The sequence below is a fragment of the Mixophyes fleayi genome, chromosome 2, assembly GCF_038048845.1.
Source record: "Mixophyes fleayi isolate aMixFle1 chromosome 2, aMixFle1.hap1, whole genome shotgun sequence".
NCBI lineage: Eukaryota > Metazoa > Chordata > Amphibia > Anura > Limnodynastidae > Mixophyes > Mixophyes fleayi.
Window position 1 is genome coordinate 328,660,949 of NC_134403.1, and position 23,736 is coordinate 328,684,684.

A 23,736-nucleotide genomic window follows, 5' to 3' on the forward strand; every position below is an offset into this window, starting at 1 on the left:
GGTGTGTCTTGATCCTTTTAGCTCACCTGGATGCAATGGAGATTTTGGAGAAATTCTTGCAACTCTTTGTTCACCATCTCTGATTAGAAACATCTGTTCTTTGAATTAACTCCTTCATTCCTGTTCATATCCTTCTCATCAGCTCACACGCAAGGATCCATTTGACATAACACCACATCAAATATTAATGATATACTAAAATAAGATAAAACAATGTAAATATTTTCATATTAATAAATTGTTTTCATCCAAAATAAAATATCTTTGACAAGTGTCTACCCAGCCTTACATTTACATCTTTAAGTCAATTTCAATGTGATTTGTAAGTAGGCTCTGCCTGACCATTCAATTTTTTGAATGTTAATGTTTTTCAGTGGGGTACCAATTATCTAAAAAGTGAGAGCCAATTTAGCAAAACCAATGTCATATTTGGAATCAGCACCACAAAGTTACCCCAAAATCACTCTATTATGATTGGCAATAAAATGAGTGTTGACCAGTGTTATTTATGATGTGTGTGTGGTGGTAAATGGAATAATATGTAACAATTGGTAAAATGGTGACAGTGCGAGTAAGGCGAACATGCCCAGCATTCAATCAGTTAACAACATAAACCAGGTGACAATATTATCACAATAAAGCTATGAGTACCAACTTCTAATGTAACCCAGGTATCACATGACATTGTCTTGCTATACATATAGATAGCTCCATCGGAGGGCAGGGCAATTCAGAATGCTGTGGATGCTGAAAAAGTTATATAAGGGTAGCAGAGGCTTACTCTCAGGGTCGGACTGGCCCGTCGTGGGACCGGGCTATCCCCCAGTAAGCCCCGACCCTGATCGCTCCCCTCTTCGTTGGTGGGGGGAGCGGGAAACAAATAAACCAAAAAGAAAGAATACTCACGTGACCGCGGTGCTCCCCAACTCCTCTCTGCTCTGTTCACACTGAATGTCGGTCGTGACATCATCACGCCCGATGTTCAGTGAGGACCGGCGCAGAGAGGAGTTGGTAAGAAAACATAAGACAGAAGAGAAGAAAGAAGAGAAGAAATAAGCCGATAGAAAAGGTAAGTGAAGGAACGGAAGCAAGGGGGGAGCAGAGTGAAGGGGGAGTATGGCAGAGAGTGAAGGGGGAGCACAGACATCATGGCAGAGTGAAGGGGGAGCACAGACAGCGTGGCAGAGAGTGAAGGGGGAGCACAGACATCATGGCAGAGAGTGAAGGGGGAGCACAGACATCATGGCAGAGAGTGAAGGAGGAGCACAGACAGCGTGGCAGAGAGTGAAGGGGGAGCACAGACAGCGTGGCAGAGAGTGAAGGGGGAGCACAAACAGCGTGGCAGAGAGTGACGGGGGAGCACAGACAGCGTGGCAGAGAGTGAAGGGGGAGCACAGACAGCGTGGCAGAGTGTGAAGGGGGAGCACAGACAGCATGGCAGAGAGTGAAGGGGGAGCACAGACAGCATGGCAGAGAGTGAAGGGGGAGCACAGACAGCATGGCAGAGAGTGAAGGGGGGCCAAAGCAGCTTGGCAGAGTGTCTAGTGGAGCAAAAGCAGCATGGCACAGGGTGATGAAGGGGGGCCAGGAGAAGGGAGGCAAAAGCAGCATGGAGGGTGCAGTGTGATCATAAGAATGCACAGCATGGTGATGAAGGGGCGCAGTAATGTGTGTGTGATGGCACAGCGGGCTTCTGGCAAAGTAATGTGTGTGTGGTAGGTGGTGGCTAAATAATGGGTGCTTTTTTTTGTAGGGTGAAGGTAGGGCAATTTAATTTTATTGTGGGGACTATTAATTTAAGATGGGTGGTTTGGGGGCTATTAATTGAATGTGGGGCTGAGTTTGAGGAGCATGAGGTCTATTTATTAAATGTGAATATGAATTATTTAATGGCAGTGACAGTTGCAGGAAATAGGTATATTTATTATATAAAAATGCGATTAATTTATTGCTGGGGCTGTCTGGAGGGAGGGAAATAGGTTTATTAAATGGGAATACTATTACTTTATTGTTGGGCCTAAGTATTAATTGTGGGTCCTATTGATTTAACGCCGGGGCTGGTTTGAATTTTCTAAATGTACCCATTTTTTTTCCAAATAGGGCCCTCAACATTCCAGGATCCAGACAAGCTGCAACTAAAGAAACCTGCAGCCACAGGTGCTGAAAGTGACAAATACAGGTAGGAGAGAGCAGGAGAGTCTGTGAAATGTTGTGATTCTAGTGGGACAATCCCAATTTTTGGTGAGTGTTCTGCCCAATATAAGTGGCAGGCCAAGATTGTTTACTATGCTCAACTATAAGAAGGGCAGCCCTGAATGCCAGATCTGTTTGTAACAAACTTACAATCATCCATGATCTATTAATTTATAAATTCCTCAATGTCTTGGCCATTACAGAAACTTCTCACCACCTCTGACAGTACATCTCTTGCAACTGTCTCCTGGGGACTCTCCCTCGGCCACACTCCCAGACCCAGAAACAGACGAAGTGGTGGAGTAGGCATTCTACTCTCTCCAAGCTGCACCTTCCAAGTCATACCCTCTGAACCCTCCCTCTCATTCTCTTCCATTGAAGTCCACACTATCCATCTATTTTATCCTCTTCACTTTCGTGTTGCTGTCATTTATCGTCCCCCAGGTCCAGTTTCCCAATTCCCTGACAACTTTGCGGCCTGGCTCACTTATTTCCTATCCTTTGATTTGCCTACACTCATACTAGGCAATGTCAACATTCCTATTGATAATCCCACTTTCTCTTCTGCAACTAAACTTCTCACTTACTTCCTCCTTTGCTCTCTCCCAATGGACCTCATCTCCCACCCACTGATAGGCACTCCCTTAACTTTGTCTTCTTCTGCTACTGCTCTAGTTTATCCAATTTAGCCTTCCCAATCTCCAACCAAAACTTCCTTTCCTTCAGCCTCACCTCATCTTATGCCCTTCCTCCTGCACCAAAATACACACGTATACAATGAAACCTAAGTACTCTTAACATAATCCACTTCTCATTTTCACTAAAACAACTATTTTGTCAAATTACTGCATTGTCCTGTCCCAATCAGGCTGCCTCTTTCTATAACAAAACAATTACTTCAGCGCTAGACAATGTTGCTCCAGCTACTACATATAGTCTCCGACGATCCACACCCCAGCCATGGCACAAACAGGTCCGCTGCCTGCAAAAGTGCTCCTGCACTGCAGAGTTCCACTGGATGAAATCTTGTTCCTATCCCGATTTCCTCCACTATAAATTCATTGTTCCATCTTACAGCACTGCCCTTTCAATTGCCAAACAAACATTCTTCAACTCTTTGATATCCACCCAGTCTTCTAACCCACGTAGCCTCTTTGCCACCTTCAACTCACTTCTCTGCCCACCTGCACCTCCTCCTCCCTCCCTCACTGCCCATGATTTTGCCACCTATTTCAAAGACAAAATTTACACCATTCAACAAGATATTTTCTCATGTCAAATTCCACTCTCTACCCACCTGTACCTATACTCCACAATCCTCCCTTAATTCATTCTCTCCAGTAACTGAAGACGAAGTCTCTGCACTCATTTTATTATCTCACCCTACAACCTGTCCACTCGACCATATTCCCTCCCGACTTCTCTGCTCCCTCTCCTCCACTGCATGTCCACCTCTAACACACCTCTTCAACCTGTCTCTCTCCACTGGCACATTTCCAGCCACCTTTAAACATTCCCTCATCTCACCTATTCTAAAGAAACCATCTCTCGATCCAGCCTCTCTCTCCAAGTACCGCCCTATTTCTCTTCTCCCCTTTGCCTCCAAACTACTTGAGCGATTAGTGTACAAACACCTGTGTCACTTTTTCTCCTCTCATTCTATTCTTGACTCTCTGCAATCAGGCTTCTGCCCTCAACATTTCACTGAAACTGTACTCACAAAAGTGATCAATGATCTACTTACTGCAACATCTAAGGGTAATTTCTCCATACTCATTCTCCTGGACCTCTCTGCTGCTTTTGATACTGTTGATCACCCTCTTCTCCTACACACCCTTCCCTCCATTTACCTTTGTGACAATTCTTTTCTGGTTCTCTTCCCAGCTATCAAACTGCTCCTTTAGTGTTTCTACCTCTGGCACATCCTTCCCTCCACTCCCACATCTGTTGGGGTCACATAAGTCTCTGTTCTTGGTCTTTACTTTTTTCATTGTACACCACTTCTCTTGAGGCACTAATTAGCTCATTTGGCCTCCAATACCACCTCTACCCCGATAACACCCAAATCTATATCTCTTCCCCTAACTTCTCTCCTGTACTATCTCGTGTAAGCAACTGTCCCAACGCTACTTAAAGCTCAAAATGTCCAAAACAGAGTTCATTATCTTCCCTCCTGCCAGAGTCACCATCTGCCCTCAAATCTCCCTCACCGTGTGTCTGCCTGTCTGTCTTTATTTATCTATCACCACATCTCTCCCCCCCCTCCTTTTTGTGTGCGTATGTACTTTTCTTAGTTAGTTCTTACATTGACTTGTATCTTCCAGCTTCTTCCTTGTATCAGCAATATCCCCAGACAAGATTGGCAGAGAGAGAGGTAACCCATCCATTATCATCATGTCTGGTGAGAGACCAATAACGTTATAATGCAATCAGAGAATACCAGTGTCTGAGTTTATGAAGCGTGGAAGAGAGGTCACTGTTAAATAAAATTACTTTGTTCTAGGCAGATATATAGCTCTGTAATTCTGGAGATTTATGACACTGAGGCCTGACCTCTGCAGTCACTATGGGAAGACCACATGAAATGGAGCAGTCTGTCCCACATACAAAATAGAATATGACCAGTTTCATCATCAAAACATTCTGTACAGCAGCAGTCACTAAAACGTATCTCTACAGTGTCATATCTGCACAGTGTTGCTCTTTCTCCAAACAGATGAGGGGTTCTGAGAAATTAATTACTTAAGTAACCTATAATAGTATTTTAGGAATAAAATAAGAGTTCTACAATCAATCATCAGCTATTTATAGAGCACCACTAATTCCGCAGCGCTGTACAGAGAACTCACTCACATCAGACCCTGTCCCATTGGAGCTTACAGTCTAAATTCCCTACCACACACACACACACACACACAGAGAGAGACTATGGTAAATTTGATAGCAGCCAATTAACCTACTAGTATGTTTTTGGAATGTGGGAGGAAACCCACGCAAACATAGTGATTAGAATGTGATCATCAGTACCTACAGACTCCACACAGATAAGGCCATGGTCGGGAATCAAACTCATGACCCCAGTAATGTGAGGCAGAAGTGCTAGCCACTAAGCCACCGTGCTGCCCAACAATTAATGATAGATGACTCTTTTATATAAGCAATTCCCATTCATGAGTTTAGTCTTCTACGTAAAATTTTATGGGTGAGGTTAAATAATTTGGATTGGAGGATATTAAGAGACAGTGTAGGGAAAGCAGTCATCTAGCGGATGTGTCTGTCTTTTATTTTGTGCAACTCTGTCCCCTCCCTGTATTTCTTTGCTCGCCCTTTGCTTTATCTATCTCCCCACCTTCTACCATATGCCCCCCAACACCCACTTTTCCCCTGTGCCCCTCACACCTACCTTCTTCTCTTACCTTCTTCCTCCTCTTCTGCTGAGTCCTGGTGGCTGTCGATCGGAAGAGTGTGGACGAACTTGAGTATGGCAGGTAAGCACAGTCTTCACATTCTAATCATTTTTGCATACATTATATATAATTCTCATAACCCCATTAGCACATGTTCTCTTTAGACAGTGATTCCTCATTGAAGTTGATGTACTAAAGAGCAGATTTATTAAAGGATGAAAAGGCCTGTTACCAGTAAAAATGGGAGTTTTCGTTGGTGATAGTTTTTTCTTTTCACCTTAAACATCAAAGGTTTATTGCAAAGAAACATACAGTGCTGGGAGGGACTTCAGACGAGTGTATATCAATTGATACAATATCAATCGATAAATGAAACAAAAGTATCTAAAGCTGAAGAAAAGTACACAATTTAATAACAAAAAATCAAAATAAATCCCAGATCATATAAACAACTGTGAGTCATACAATGTATACCAATTAAAATCAAGAAATTAAAAATAAAATGAATACTGCAGTATTGACATAATTCTTGACAGTGATATGCAAAGCTTGTACGTCTATTTCAATAACAATCCAAAATGGAATTTAGCTGCCGATTTAGACAATTGCTGTAGAACCGCTGATAGTAAGAGAAAAATAGGTGAAATAACGGAATACAGGAGAGGTCTGTGGACTTGATATTAGATGAAAGGGGGGTTAGCGTGAATGGAATGTACTTACGAGTCCCCGTGGATTCCGCTGATGATGTGTCAAGTCCCAAATGTTTATTGCCCTGATTTTGTAAAGCGCTAGGCTGCCCATTAGCATTTTCCCTTGTCCAATGTTCCCACCAGCGGGACAAACATAGAATGCTAAATACAGGACTGTCCCATTGTAATCATAATACACTTGTAATTACAGTATGTGATACAATTGTGGAACAGTCAGAGATGAGCCACTGGTTGTGCAGGCTTGCGATTGTAATAACTAACAGTTATTGTTAGAAAAAAAATTATAATCTTGGTTATTTATTATACAAATTGGGCTGTAATTATGGCAGTGTGACCTCCCAGGGCTAAATACAGAGCGTTTGTCATAGCTGGGAAAGGGCACCTACACCTAACAAGATAGGGTTGGGGGGTGGGGTAGGGGGGGAATCAGTGCTCTCTCGCCCAGGGCACTAAAATTTCTAGTTACAGCTCTGCCCAAAGGTGTTTGATTGGGTTGAGGTCAGGGCTCTGTGCAGGCCAGTCAAGTTCTTCCACACCTAACTCATCAAACCATGTCCTTGTAGTCCTTGCTTTGTGCACTGGGGCACAGTCATGTTGGTATAGAAAAGGGCCTTCCCCAAACTGTTTCCACAAAGTTGGAAGTCCACTGATCTTTTAAATTGTGATGCACTGAAATCCCTAAAGTAAAGATCATTGTGTATTCTTAGATTTCTGGGATTGACTGTGTAAATCAGCAACAACCTTTTCTTTGTTTCTTCACACAAACACATTTTTCTGAAATATACAGTGCTTTTGATGGAGTCAAAAGTTTTAGACAGGTGTGACCAAAATGCTGCAAAGTAAGAATGCTTTTAAAAATAGAAGTGTTAATAGTTTATTTTTTTTCAATTAACAAAATGCAAAGTGAATGAACATAACAGACATCTAAATCAAAATTTGGTGTGACCACCCTTTGCCTTCAAGACAGCATCAATTCTTCTAGGTACACTTGCACACAGATATTGAAGGAATTCGACAGGGAGGTTGTTCCAGACATCTTAGAGAACTAACCACAAAACTTCTCTGGATGTAGGCTTGTTCAAATCCTTCTGTCTCTTCAGATAATCCCAGATTCAATGAGGTTAAGATCAGGGCTATTTCGGCCCATATCATCACTTCCAGGACTCCTCGTCCATCTTTAGGATGAAGATCATTCTTTACAACATTGGCTGTATGTTTGGGATCCTTGTTCTGCTGCAGAATACATTTGGAGCCAACCAGACACCTCCCTGATAGTATTGCATGATGGATAAGTACCTGCCTGTATTTCTCAGCATTGAGGGCAAACATTAATTCTGACCAAATCCCCAACTCCATTTGCTGAAATGCAGCCTCAAACTGCAAGTAACCTCCACCATGCTTCACTGTTGCCTGCAGACACTCACCCCCTCTGCCCTCCCTATAGGTGTCCCTCAGATCTGTTCTTGGCCATCTACTCTTTTTGCTATGTACTACCTCCTGGGGTGATCTCACCCCGGGAGGCGAGATCACCTCAGTTTCCAGTATCACCCTTACGACAATAACATTCAACTCTACAGTCATGGCCAAAAGTTTTGAGAACAACACAAGTATTGGTTTTACAAAATTTGCTGCTTCAGTGTTTTTAGACCTTTTTGTCAGATGTTGCTAGGGTAGACTGAAGTAAAATTATAAGCATTTCATAGATGTCAAAGGCTTTTATTGACAATTACATTAAGTTTATGCAAAGAGTCAATATTTGACCCTTCTGTTTGAAGACCTCTGCAAATCGCTCTGGCATGCTGTCAATCAACTTCTGGGCCATATACTGAATGATGGCCGCCCATTTTTGCCTAATCAATGCTTGGAGTTTGTCAGAATTTGTGGGTTTTTGTTTGGCCACCCACGTATGAGCTAATATGTTAAGATGAATCAGCTGGATAAGGATTAAATGCAGTGCAAAACAAGAAGTTCATTACCAGAACTGGCATGGAAATACATGAAATATAATATTGCTACTAAAGGGAAGACTATCAGCCCAATAACAAGATTAGTTCATTGAGTCAGCTCAGATCACAGCCTAGGTCTTTGTGAAAGAGGCATCCCAATCTCAATCACCTTCTCTGTCATGGAACTCAGCACATACCGGACATAGTCAATGTCTGACCAATTCCACCCACAACACAGCTGGAGTGGGAGGGCTTGTTGTATGTTACACTGCTGAGATGATTCTCAAACTCCCAACTATCCAGATGAGGCCTGGCCTCTTGAGGATTGACCAGTTCTCAATGGGATTAAGGTCTGGGGAGATTCCTGGCCATGGAGCCAAAATTTTGATGTGTTGATCCCCGAGCCACTTAGTTATCACTTTTACCTTATGACAAGATGCTCCATCATGCTGGAAAAGGCATTGTTCGTCACCAAACTGTTCTTGGATGGTTGGGAGAAGTTGCTCATGGAGGATGTTTTGGTACCATTCTTTTTTTCATGGCTGTATTGTTAGGCAAAATTGTGAGTGAGCCCATTTCTTGTTGGAATGACTCAGGACTGATGATAGCGCTCACCTTTCTTTCTTCAGACAAGCGTTATTCCAGATGTCCCAAACAATCTGAAAGGGGATTCATCAGAGAAAATGACTTTACCCCAGTCCTCAGCAGTCCAATACCTGTACCTTTTGCAGAATGTCAGTCTCTCCCTGATGTTTTTCCTGGAGAAGTGGGCTTCTTTGCTGGCCTTCTTGACACCAGACCATCCTCCAAAAGTCTTCGCCTCACTCTGTGTGCAGATGCACTCACACCTGCTTGCTGCCATTCCTGAGCAAGTTCTGCACTGGTGGTGCCCCAATCCCGCAGCTGAATCAACTTTAGAAGACGGTCCTGGCACTTGCTGGATGTTCTTGGCGGCCCTGAAGCCTTGTTCACAACTATTGAACCTCTTCTTGAAGTTCTTGATGATCCGATAAATGGTTGATTTAGGTGCAATCTTACTAGCAGCAATATCTTTGCTTTGCACAGAAAGGGCTTCACAGGCAATGATGACTGCACGTGTCTCTTAGCAGATAACCGTGGTTAAACAGAGAAAGAACAATGATTTCAAGCACCACCCTCCTTTTAAAGCTTCCAGTATGTGATTCTAACTCAGCATGACAGTGATCTTCAGCCTTGTCCTCATCAACACTCTCAACTGTGTAAGAGAATCATCTGATGTCAGCTGGTCCTTTTGTGGCAGGACTTGAATGCAGTGGAAATGTTGTTTTTGGGATAAAGTTCATTGTCATGGCAATGGTCTGATAATTTTTCATGACATTCTGGAGTATATGCAAAATGCCATCATAAAAAGTGAGGCAACAGACTTTGAAAAATATTATTTGTGTCCTTCTCAAAACTTTTGGCCATGACTGTACATGTCTTCTCCCGATAACCCCCCTCCCCCCCACCCTTAATCTCTCGTGCATCTTCTCATGGATGTCCTCAGGTTGTCTCAAAATGAACATTGCCAAAACCGAGCTTATTGTCTTCCCTCCTTCTAGATCTTCATTCCACCTTGATCACTCCCTGCGATCGGCCAATGACTGTCGCCTCTCCTCCACTTCGATCACCTCATCCCACTCCCGATTCCAAGATTTCTGCTGAGCTGTCCCCCTCCAGTGAACCGGCCTCCCACGCGCCATCCGACTGTCCCCTAATTTGTGCACTTTCAAACGGCCATTAAAATTCATCTTTTCTTCAAAACCTACCAGCCATCCACCTAATCATCTCTCCATGCTTGAGCTAATCACCTATCTCTTCCCCTGTCCAGTTACTTGCTCCTCTTGCACTAAATCCCTTCCTCTGACTGCTCATTGTGCCTCCTGTCTGTTTGCCCTCCCTTTAGGATGTAAGCTCTTACGAGCAGGGCCCTCTTCCCTCCAGTATCTCTACCTATTCTTATGCTCCAACTTAACTGTATTAGCCATGCCTGAAGCTTTTGGAGTCCTGAAATTATTCATTTATTGTTCTGCACTGTTTTACCCAATATGATCCACTGTAACTATTATGTACGACACTAGAGAAATATTTGATCTTGTGGCACACTATAAACAACAAATGCAACAACTTTTTTTTGTTAACACAGACTTTAAAAGAAGACAGAAAAAAAGAATTCAGTAGCATGGGATTTTATTTTTTTTATATATATATGAAATACTTGCAAAATCACAACATAAAGGTTCATATGGGGTATGCCAAGCATACATTTCACATGCAGATAATGTGGAATCACGTAACAGTCATTGAATATCAGCGTCCTTATTATACAAAGGATAGTATATTTGACAGATCAGGCTACCAAAAACCTTTTCCCTGAGGTCACATGACAAATCTATCAATTCTTACCCCAGCACAGGGTAGCATCTCTCCCTCAGCCTGAATAATGTCCATATATTTATATACAGTGATCTAGTGCGCCTCTGTGTGGTTGGCTGCTTAAATATGTCTTGCTGCTTTGTATCCACCCAAAGAAAAATACCATGGCACATTTATAAAGACTTGTGGAAAACAAATAGGTATTGCCCCTAGTAATCAAGATGTTTGTTTTCATGCTCTAACCTGTACTAGAAAAATGACCATCTAAACTAGTATATCCTAACTCCAGTCCTCAGGGACCCCTAACAGTGCATGTTTTCCATATCTCTTTGCTGGAGCACAGGTGTATTCATTACTGACTGACATTTTGAAAGATCCACAGGTGGTGTAATTATTTCACTTGTGACCTGGAAAACCTGCACTGTTAGGGGTCCCTGAGGACTGGAGTTAGTATACAGTGAAATGGTTTAGATCACTGTTTCCCATTTTAATAAATTCCCATTTTAATAAATGTCCCCCATTATGAGGGCTCGCATGTGTACTAGTTTTCCCTCTACTCTAATATCTTTAAATTATTAACAAAAATACATATTGTGAGATAGTTTGGAGGAATTAAATTAATTGAACAATTTGGAGTATGTTTTATAACTTTTACCTTATTTTGGACCTGCATGGAACTATGGAGTGGATTTTATGGCCTGAGCAAACTCCAGGTCATGTGGGAGTAACAGTTTTACACATTATGGGAGACCAACACATGAATTTAACATTTTATCACCCCCAAATCATCTTTAAACCAGATACCTACTTCCTTAGGCCATTTATCTTGACATTAATACATGGAAAACTGGACCAGAGATGCAGCAAGGCTGTTAAGGCACAGTGATACATGTATAATGAAAATGGGCCACTTCAAATCTATGGTTAAATTACAATTTTAGTGTATGATCAAACACTATTTGAACGGTTTAAAATATTTGATTTATAAAATAAAACTTTTGGACTGTATTTAGTGTTTTTGCACAGGGGTTTCCAATCAGTGGTTAAAACTCTTTATGGACACCTGAGGGGTCCAAAATAAAGACTACATCTCTGTATACCCATTGTTTACACACAGTGGAGGAAGCCATTATTCCTAAGAATGCAGCCCATCACATCACTAGGGACATCACTGAGGCATGAGGTGCATAGAGGAAGCCATTGTGTTTTATCTACCAAAACTTAACTTGCAGCCTTATGAATTCTTTCAATTTTCATTCTAAAAAGAAACATAATGGCCATCGCCAATATGTGTAGGCAGTGGGAACACTTGGAGAGCATTATTGTAAAAAAATCAAATGCAATAAAACTCATGTAAGCTGTTCAAATCTATGATTGCAAAGCTCAATTATATTCATTTATACACAGCATATTGAAACCTGCTTTAAAACAGATTTTCTTAAATTGATATATTATTTCAAGGTAATTTCCCTCTATAGCGCAGAGCTGTACAGAGAGAATCATTCACATGAACCCCTGCCCCAATGGAGTCTAAATTTCCTACCATAATCTCACAGGTTAATTTATTTCAGCAGCTAATTAACCTACCAGTATGTTTTTGGACCATGGGAGGAAACCAGAGCACCCAAACGAGACCCACACAAACAAAGGGGAGAACATACAAATTGCACACATGAGGGATTTACGATTTAATAACAAAGGCCAGAGGGTTTTTTTCCACAAGGATATGAACCTGTAAGCCAGGGTTTCTCAAACCCAGTCCTCAGGGCTCCCTAACAGTGCAGGTTTTCCATATCTCCTTGCTGGAGCACAAGTGTAGTCATTACTGACTTACACATTGTAACAGATCCACAGGTGGTCCTAATTATGTCACATGTGATCCAGAAAACCTGCAGTGTTGGGGAGCCCCGAGGACTGGGTTTGGGAAACCCTGCTGTAAGCCATTTTTATTTATCTACATTATCAGAATACAAAAAAAATGTATCTCAATTCCATTCTCAGATAACATGTACAGAATTTGAAATTAATATTTTTGTACTAGGGTATCTAATCAGCATAAACCCATTCTAGAGTTTGTGCCGTCTGAATCAAACATTGTCATTAATGTTGAAGCATTGCTTAATTCCTTATAGAATAGCAAAGACTATTTACATTTTAGACGTAAGCATATCAAACTAAACATGAAGCACTTTTTAAATATATTCTATTATAGGAAATATTTTTGCTTCACAAAAAAAACCCAACTTTTATATTTCTTTCAATAATAAAAACCCCAAACAATTTAGATGTCAAAAAGTACAGAAACTAGAGTTTTGTAATGTCATAATATATGTACAGAAAATGTATGCGACAGTAAACTAGATGGCTACTCGCCAAAACATAATGTACATTCCACCAGAAAACAAAACTTAGATTCTGGAGAAACTAACCCTCGCGTTACTGGTTAACAATCTCTTCTCAGGGCTGAGCAGTGTAATTAGTCTGTCTGTAAAGCTGATTGGATGGTTGTCTGGTGCAATCAGCTTTATTGACACATTGTGGTGTATGCAGACATCTCTGGGGTGTCAGGCATAGGAATGAACCCTTGTGGGAGGTAGGAGAGAGGGAGGTGGGTTTGGTTTTAAATAAAATAAAATAAAAAATAAAAATAAGACGGTATGGACACATCCTTTAACATAAGACATCTGAAAAGACAATTGTCCTATGCTTTAATAGAGTTCTTAATGCAGGTAAAAATATTCACAAAAATTAAAGATTTTTCAAAGAATAAGTCTTCATGTAGAGCAATAAACAAAAATTTGAATAAAAAACAAAACAAAAAACTAGTAAGAGCACCCTTAAAACCAACGTCTTTTAAATGAGAACTATGTTATGAGCCTTTTGAGTGGTCAGTATCTTTCTGCCATAACCAGGAACTTCACTGGGACAGGGAGTGTTGTGAATGAACAAATTCTCTGTAAAGCGTTGCGTAATATGTCATTGTAGTAGTGAAAATAATCATGATAAACCCCACATCATTTGCCACTATATTCTTATGCTCCCTATGTGCAATAGACTGTGGTAATGGTAATTATAGGAACGGCTGTAGGCTTCATAAATGTAGTCCTTTGCAGACACAGTTAAACCTAGAATCATTTCCATAACAATAGTTGCATTATATTTGTAAATGTTAGTAGCCAACATCTTCCTTTTCCACGAGCATATTTTATGTGGTGCATTTATTAAATATTTTATGGTCTCTGTTTTGTAACAGAACCAGTTCTATGTCAGGTGAGGATGGTTATGGGTTTTGAAGTGGACTTGCGTGCAGAACAGGCAGCCTTTAATGGGCTGAAGCAGTATTCGTAGAAAGCAGCCTATCAATTCACTAAGAAACCGTGACATCATTGAGGCACCATTGGTTCAAGAGAATATTGAGCCGTGTCTAAGAGCTATGAGACGGTTATGGAAAAGCTTCATAATAAAAAGGTCTCAGGTTCAGTTTTTATTAGAGTTCTCAGATATGACAGAGGGGATAGTAAAATATGCATGGAGAAATCAGAGTTATGCTATAAAAATTCACATACTTCCCAGATAAATCTGGTTCAAGGGATATACTTCACAACGAAAATATATATATATATATTATATATGTATGAAATAAAATTGTGGAACTGACATTAAACTTGGTAAACACAGAATTAGTATAGTTCATATAATATAAGTACTCTATTCTGAGGATATACATCAATAATAAAAAAACAAAAAACATCTGCATTTATTAAATCATACATAATTTGACTTCATTTAATATTTGAATAGAAGTGGATAGGTCCTTATGGAAGCTGAATGTCGACGGTTTGTGTACATGGCCAACAAAGGTGACTTGTTTGCACGGATGTCTATTAAATTGACAGGATTTCAAATCTGTGTGTTTACTGAACATCAGGCTATTTAAAGCCCTGCTGTAGTCAGCAAACGGCGGTAGCTATTGTGTGCTGGATGTTCATGAGAATGCAGCCTATCAAACCTGACTAGGAACTGGTTATACCACCAAAACATGAGGCTTCTCAGTGATGTCAATGATTTATAGTGAAATAAGAATGCAAGCTCATGAACATTGGTCCAGGGAACAAAATGGCTGCCTCCTCTGTGCATTGGTGGACTTTAATAAATGCTCATTCCTGCTATAACAGGCTGTTTGGATTATAGTTAGACAAGGTTTTAATTGGAACATCTCTTTTTCAGACTATTGTTTTAAAACCTTTGAAATTTACAGACCGTTCTAAACAAACAACAGACACCCTCTGATATGGTTGTGTAAAATCCCAGCTGCTTAGAAGAATTACAAACGGCTGTCGGACACATGTATCAGAAATTGTTCCCCAGTAGGGAGTCTGATTGTGCAGGATCTGAAGATTACTACTACTTGTCCTTGTGAAAAGTGGTACATCCCGCAAAAAAACAAAACAAAAAATTCAAGAGACAACTGAGAACTACAGGGACACTGAACTACAAAACGGAGAACTAAGATTTCCACTAGTAATGGACATAAGCTGCAACAGAAGTACCAGTGTGGTTAATTGCCAAATCCTGCCTCTGACAGTTTAAAGGCAGTGGTTTTCCTTAAGGAACTACAAGATCCAACCTGTGACACAGGCGAGACAGACAACTACCATCAGTTACAGGAAGACAGGTTAGAGAACCACAAGTCTAAGGCATCTTCTGGAAATTAAACATTTTCCCACAAACGTATCTTAAGTATTCCATATCTAGAGAACAGTCTACATGATCCTTACAGCATGTCAATAAAACGGGTCATTGGCTAGAGTGTGTTCAGGGGCATTTTGTGTGTGCGAGTATCTATCTATGGTAGTTTGCCAACTAAATGGTTACAGCAACAATAAACTCTTGTAAAAACATATTACATGAAGCCTGTCCTGAGCTTTGTAACCTTATGCCGAGAAGGAAGATGAACACAGATTATCTGTTGCTGACTAACCTACATCATATATTTACTTTGGCTCCCCTCCATGAGAAACAGAAGCGGAGGTGAAGTGCAATTACTGAGGGTGCGGGGAATTGCATCATTATTTTGCTGGGGTTATTGGGTTGGTTGGCATGACGAATTCCATCATGGAGGCCCCGATCCAGCGCACTTCACTAGGAAGTGAGCAGGATGCGCAAGATTGTCCTGGGATTCAGGTATCTCCCGGAAATTCTGGGAGACTGGGCCAGTATGATCTACATAATCACAGAGAAACCAGGGAAAAGCACAATTTCAACAGCATAATACATGACACTTAAGCATGAATTATTAGGATTATAAATTGGTCCATAGCTGCTAACATTGACGTATGAAATTATGCTTTTCCAGCAGTCTCAATGGGGTGGATGAAATCCTTGTTACATTATATGTTGAACGCCCTATTCATGCACAATGCCCACCAAGTCCTGTTTGTGGCAAGGACAAGCAAGGACAAGGAGGGACAAGGAGGGGAAGCGTTACAGAACCAAGTAACGTTATGGGGTGGAATTCTACTGCAGCTGGAGATCATTAAATGCTACTTAGCAGTTTCTGATGCAAGCAGAAAGACTCGGTAATAGTTCTATTCACTAAGGTAATATCACTATTTGCAGAAAAGACTATATATCTTTGCTTACTAGATCTGGGGGAGGTTATTTCAAAGCCCATATTGACATTTGATTAATAATAGTAAAGTCTCATGGGACAACATCAACCATTTAGTAAATATCAACTCTAAATACATAATAGAGTAATAATGTATAGATGCCAGACAAATGTATATCATTGTATAAACAGGAGGGACATATTATACGTACACTCAAAGTGTTAATGAACTTAAAAAAAAATCAAATTCCTAAAACGTACGAAATGAACAGGAACTCTACTTGTAGGGAGGCATTAATTGACATATCCAAGAATGTAAGGTCTAGAGGCTAAAGACCAAGCGCGAGCACCAGTAGTAAGCAGTGTGTGGATGTGTGAATGGTCCTGCGCTACATGCATTTTGCTTACAAAATGACCAATATTCAGCAATCCAAGCTACCGACACACACAAATGACATGGACTGCATAGTATTTCTGTGTGATGCTGAAGAATTGTAAACCAAGGCTAGGTATCTTTAATGTGACTATACATGGGTCATTTCCTTTACAGAGCTTTGTAGCAGCCCCAATACACACACAGTGGATGCGTGCCATGTACTTCTTATGTATAAAATAGGCTGGAGTCCTTGCATTAAAAATGAAAAGCAGCATTTTGGCAGCACTGATAGTAGGGTGAGAAGCCTGAAGGCACGAGGCAGCGACTCCAGCCAAACCAGAACTCTGCCTAGCAAACAGCTTGTCTAGTAGAAACAAAATTAAATCACCACATAACAAAAATGATCCGGCTAAAAAAATAATCTTTTGACACAACTAAAAAGAACTTAAAATGATATGATAAGTTGTGGTTCTGGTCCTGAGATCTAAGGCACCAGATTTTTAAAAATGTAACTGAAATCGTCTTTTCTGTACGAAACAGAGTCCTAACATGTCTGAAGGCATTTCACGCAAGTGAATGAAGGGTGGCCGGCTTCTGCTCATCCTTATGTCAGCATGCCCGTGGCTTTCTGGAGCAGCGGTATCTGCGGGAGTACAGAGAGCAACAGAAACACATGAAGGGAAAACTGCTGATATCAGATACACACACACTAATTATTTGTCTTTAACTATACGTAGTACAGAAATTTTTGTTGTACTTTGTTGGCAGCATGGCGATGCCCTTACAAAAATTTCAACTACTCTTGGGTAAAAAATGGCTGCACACGAATGTTGTCCACATAATAGAGAATTGTGTGGACTAAATAGAAACAGAAATACGTTGTCATGTACTATTTGCACCATGTCATTAGAGGACAACCAATGGAATTTTACGCAGCCTATCAATTGGCTAGGAACTAGTGACATCACCGAGCCGCTGCCTGAGTAATATTACATTCATGAGACACTGGTTCTCATAGGCTACATTCCCATAAATACTACTAGCTGCCTCCAGTGTGTATAGGTGGCAGGTCCACTTTAAGCAACCAAAATACAACATGCTTTAGAATGATCTACTGGGAATTTCTCCTCTATGGTTTCCTTTCTAACTCTCTTTCTAAAGAATACAAGAACATAGTACTAATCGCATTGTAATGGTTTATCATTGCATGCAAATTATATTTAATCATTTTTTTTATTGACTACTGCTTAAATCACATTGTGGAGCTCTGTAAACCAACTTATAAGCACCATCATAAAATCTAGGTGAAAGGTTCCAAAATGAGAACATTTTATATAGTCTTCCTCCATTGTTTATTTAAGTCAGACACGCACAAAGAGAAAGTAAAGACAAAAATAGGACCTTGAGCGGACAGAATTCGGCTGGAAAATTTACTCATGTTTTGACAGATAACCTTTATTTTATAAATGTCTTTCAGTGTTATTAAATAAGCCAATAAAAAAGTCACATGGTGTTATTACCGCATCCTAACAACAGTGATTCAAAACAGCAAGTCAACATCAGAGCTGATCACATCACTGTGGTAAGACTAAATGTCATTACTGCGTCTGTTTGTAGCGGCAGACAGAGACCTCTGGGGACACTAACCTTGCTCAGATCCACACCAGTGAGGGTTTGAACAGAAGCAGGAATTTCAGCAAGCAATCGGTTCATTTCCCCAGTTACTTTATGGTTGTCCCCGCTGAGAATGAGAATTTCATCTACTTTGGCCAGGGGTGCAGACACTTTAGAAGCAATCTGAGGACAAAATAAGACATTTACAAATGAGGGTACTACGTCAACAAATTAAACATTATGCAATATGTTGTGTACAGTAAAATTATGGCTCTCCATGACCTACATTTATGACTGATTGTGTTTCCTACACATTACGTTATAGATTAATAATGCAGTGAGTTCAAACTAGGTTAACCTTATTATTTTATTATTAATTGCTTAACCGTTAAATGTCTAATCTGTAATATACTTATATTAATGATTCAAAATGGACAAGAGTTTTCCCCAAAAAAATTAAAAGAAAAAAAACCCAAAAACAGTAAAAAGGGTTAAATAACTCCAATCAAGATGACCATTGCATAAAAAATCATTTACACTGGACTGTTGGAATCCAGGGAGTAAATTCATCAAGTTGCGGAGATGTTGCCTATAGCAACCAATCAGATTCTAGCTGTCATTTTGTAGAATGTACTAAATAAATAACTAGAATCTGATTGGTTGCTGTAGGCAACATCTTCACTGTTTCAAACCTGCAGTTTGACAAATTTACCCCCAGATCTTTTCCAGTGACCTGCATTCTATGTGTGGTCTGCTGCCACACATAGAATGCAGAATGCTGAAGCTGGAAAGTGTGTATTTCACGCTACACACAGTGTGGCACCTCACAAATCTACGCCAATAATAACACTTTCATCACTGAGCTCTGCAGGCTGCTCTCAATGAAACAACGACTCCTCCCATCATGCCTTGCTCCCCAGCCTGGCAATACTGCTCTGACAGACACTTCATGCAGGCAAATAAATCAAGCTCATGGGTCGGGTACAGATACCTGCTCCAGCTTTAGAAGTTGTCTGGACATTAGTGCTGGGAATGACCAGCTGCCCTATCCACAAAACTAAATGATCTCGCATTAGGCTCAATACATATAATGGGTAGAGTTCCTCTGCAAGAACCTCTAATGTACAATATGCTCTTAGACAGTATTTGGCTATTTGCTTAATGTGGATTGTATTAACACATGGTGGGAAAAAAAAACCGTTAAGCATTTAATAACGGATTACCTCAGGCAGACACTCCAAAACCAGAGCAATTTTAGCAGCTTCCCCGTAATGTTGGTAGGCTCCTGCTTTCAACTTCATTCTCTCAGCTTCTGCTTTGCCAATAGCTTCAATGACCAACGCTTCTGCCTCTCCCACTTTACGAATTTTCTCAGCCTCCGCTTGAGCAATCAACACTTGCTTCACCCTATATATTGATCACACAAACAAACAAAAATGACATATGTGCAAATCAGTTTCAGGGTATGTGTCTCCTTGAAATATGCATGACCTTAAAATGTACCATTCTTTGTATATAGACCACAGTAAGCTGAACTTGACCATTGAGTAATAGTTATTTTACTCCAGTGATCCAGAGAGCTGGACAGGGGGTGTCACAGATGGAGAAACGGGAGTAAATGAGATGCATAAATGGAGTATATGATGAGGTCTGATACTATCGAGCAAAATTACTTATTTAAGTTTCATCAGGTTATTGAGCCGCTGTTTAAAGTGCATTTGTCACCTAAACGCAGAGGCGGCCATTTTGCGGACAGAATCAATATTCACAAGATCACAGCCTGTCATCTATATATTATTATATTAAGAAGCTACTGACATCATTGAGACCTGAGGTACTAAGTTTGGTGACATGTACACTGTAAATGGAGCATATAGGGCCCAACTTAGAATAATTCCAACCAAAGGGTGCAAATTTGTACCTGGGACAAACCATATAGCTATACAGGGGGCGCAGATGTCCCCTTTTCTTGCATACAGGCAAAATACTGTGTTTGCATGTAGCACACAAATACTGGTCAGCTTTATTTTCACGCAGAGAGTGAGCTAGAAGGCACAGCCCTCCCAACTCGAATTCTGTCTGCACATTTTATATTTGACCCCCTGCAACGCAACATGGTCTTGCCAGAGTGCAAAATTGCACCTTCTATATGAGGCCAATAAGACATCTGTTCAATAGATGCATCTAAGCAGAACACTGTATAAATACATTGTCAAATTCCAGCAACAAATGTACTGCACAGAGCATCTAATGTGCCCCATCTGTGTAGAAAGCTGTGATGACTCCACAGAAAGGCAGTTCATTCTGACTCTGCTCTGAAATACAACAACTTGGATCTTTGTCAATTGAATCCAGCAATGTTCTAAGTAAACAAACCCAGGCTGTTTATGGAAAGTCTGTTTTGTGACACGAGCGCTTACTTCTCTCCTTCAGCGATCTGCTGCATCCGGTAAGCCTCAGCTTCTGCTGGCCTCCTGACCGTGGCAATCAGCTCCTTGTCCATACGGAGAATCTCTTTCTCCTCAATATCAATCTGCTTCTTACGTTGTACCACCTCTATCTCAATCTCCTCCTGACGAATCTTCTGCTGCTCTTTAGCTGCCTGCAACTCATAAGCCAGCTGAGCCTCTGCTTTCTACAAGAGGGGAAATGCATAAGTCTCAGAGTATAAAACACACAATACAAATATTAATAAGAAAAAAAATCCACTGCAGATGCTGTACTAACCCATACAGAATTCCCAAATAAAATTGGGTTATACAAAGGTCATTTGTGCCCTCAAGAAAGGGTATATTGCAGAAACAAAGTATTTGGCAGTTGAAAAAGAAACAACCAGTTGACCTAGTCTACAAATTTAATAGTACTTAACATTTCTTTACTTTACTTAAGTCCTTAAAGTGCATTTGTCAATCTAATTACAATGTTCTGAATCTATACTTAAACTGCTATACACCAATGCTTGCGGTTCTTTCCAGAAAGGCTTAAAAGCAGTGATGGGAAACCAAATACTTCAGGGGCTGTAATGATGACCCTCTAGCCTTCAAAGGGCCGCACATTGCCCTTAATCTTAGTAATAAGTTAAAGCAACACATTTAATCAAAGAAAGGGACACCTATCTAATTACATATCGGCAGACATTTAAAACGAGTGTTACCAGCTATTGGGGCAGGGACTGGTGTGAGCGAGTTCTCTGTACGGTGCTGCGGAATTAGTGGCGCTATATAAATAGCGCATGATGATAAAAACAAAAAGAAATCTGACACAAAGCAGGAAGGACAAGGTTGGACATGGGATAACTGCCTAATTAGCTTTTGACCTGAAATACCAAAAATATATTTAGCAATGGTTAGAATTATTGAAAAGTGATTTCTGTACCAACACAGTCTTGATTTCCATGGACTGCAGCCTGCCCAGCCAGGGGGAGGGAAGAACTACTATTTTCATTGTACAAAAAAAGTGTGTGAGAGGCTAGGAAGTGGGCTTTGGGGGAGGAGGGGTGGCAGACTGAAGCTTTGCTTAGGGTACCACGAAACCTTGCACTGGCCCTGCTGTTACTAAACGGAAAAATAAGTCAATGTGCTGTTTAGGCTGGCTACAGAATCATTGTTTTTGTTCATGTCCCTTAAAACTCTCCTCACCTATAGAAAGAGCCAGCTAGAGTACATACACGGACAATTTTTTGGCCATACATCTATGGGCACCTTTATCCAGGTGTAATAATCCTCTCACAATTCACCAACTTTGCGGTATGGCCCATTGATCGGAGCGGTATGGCCATGTGGGAGGAGCGGTATGGCCCATTGATCGGAGCGGTATGGCCCATTGATCGGAGCGGTATGGCCATGTGGGAGGAGCTAGCACTGACTTGCCATGTACCAGACATCCTTACGCAAATACATCATTCAATGTTAGTCTACCTTTATAAGGGGACTTACAGTATTATAAAAAGAATAATGGCCCTTCTAACTTATTCATAGTCCCACAACTCAGACCAGCATAGTTCTAATTAGATATAACATAGTCCTGCTTTTGACCCATAGTTTGGATGAACCAGAGCATACTGGGAAGATAATAAAATATAGTAACCAGTTTCCATACTCACCTTAGTATTTACTTCCTGGGTATAAGATGCCTTCTGCATCTCAAATTCACGTTTGGAATCTGCCATTTTAGTGTCAGCTAAATACTTGGTATCTAGCATTTCTCTCTTGCACAAAGCTTCCTGTGAGGGGAATCACAATGAATCGTTACATGTAACTTGTACACAACAAAGTAGGATAGTACTTTCTGTTCTCTGCTGCATTACCTACCCTAATGCCCGCATCTCGTTCTGCTTCAGCGACGCCAATATCAGCATCTCTCTGAACGACAGCAGTTTGTGTCTTACCCAGGGAGCTCAAGTACTCAACCTTGTCGTACACATCCTAAATGAACAACAATATACCAGTGCATAGTGAGAATCCTGTATATGATGTCTTAATACAAATAGATTATGCACTGGGTTTGTATGGAAAAGTAAACTTTTTATTCATGTTTTATGCATCATTCCATCACCATTTACCTTGATGGTAAAGCTTAAAATTTCAATACCCATGCGTCCAACATCAGGAGCTGCTACTTCCCGTACCAATTTCGCAAACTGATCTCTGTCCTGATAAATCTGTTCCACAGTCAGGGTACCTGGATGAAACACACACATTATAGTACTGTACATCAAACAACACAGTGCAACACCTGACACAGAGAGAAAGGAGTCCTCTACTATAGTGCCTCGCTATATATGGCAGATCTAGGAGAGGGCTAGCCAATAGCACAACCAATGGCCAATAGCCCATCTAGATACAACAAACTGAAGTCAGATAACCTACACAAAAAAGACCATTATTAAAAGAGATGAAAATCATTATATATATATATATATATATATATATATATATATATATATATATATATATATATATCACAGATTTGATACAGAAGGCGCTAAGATACTAACACCAGTATGTAAATATTATAGTCCAAAATCTTGTAATTGTTCCTTCTTATGTAACACTTCCCCCGTGCGGGCGGCTGCCAATCCTCCGTAGCAAGCGGTGTAGCAGGAAAAAATCTAAAAGTAAATGAGAGGAGGCGCACAATAGTGTAATATGGCAAGTCAATGGAGCCAGGTGAACCAAACCAGAAAAAGAACTAAACCACCAGAAATGAGTGAGAGCTTCCCACCAAGTGGGTATCGCCTATATCTGAGATGGATAAATAAAACTCATAGACTAGAGAGTCACACACGGCCAAATGGCATTCAGAAGGTAGAAAAACAGGTCACACCAATATAGATGTACTCGTACCGGAAGCCAATGGTTTAATGGCTTATCTGCAGGATGTCACGTAGGCTGTGAGGATGTATTCAATCTTCAGCCACCCTTGGCTATCCCATAGGTTACCTGTTCTTGCAGCTTTCACTACCTGAGGTTGCTGGTGGCTTACT

The 23,736-nt window shown here is 40.7% G+C and overlaps 1 protein-coding gene across 2 annotated transcripts in view; it reads right to left on the reverse strand.

Moving 5' to 3' along the window:
• Positions 1–10,447: 10,447 nt before the first annotated feature.
• Positions 10,448–23,736, reverse strand: part of FLOT2 (flotillin 2) — a 47,428-nt gene continuing 34,139 nt past the window's right edge. For both annotated transcript variants that reach the window (XM_075196834.1, XM_075196833.1), the window contains exons 5-11: positions 22,813–22,931; positions 22,562–22,675; positions 22,354–22,473; positions 20,672–20,886; positions 19,475–19,658; positions 18,285–18,434; positions 10,448–17,280 (exon numbers count right to left, since the gene is read on the reverse strand). In XM_075196834.1, coding sequence (XP_075052935.1) covers positions 17,242–17,280; positions 18,285–18,434; positions 19,475–19,658; positions 20,672–20,886; positions 22,354–22,473; positions 22,562–22,675; positions 22,813–22,931 — 941 coding nt within the window. In that variant the 3' untranslated portion in view covers positions 10,448–17,241. The remainder of the gene's footprint in view (positions 17,281–18,284; positions 18,435–19,474; positions 19,659–20,671; positions 20,887–22,353; positions 22,474–22,561; positions 22,676–22,812; positions 22,932–23,736) is intronic.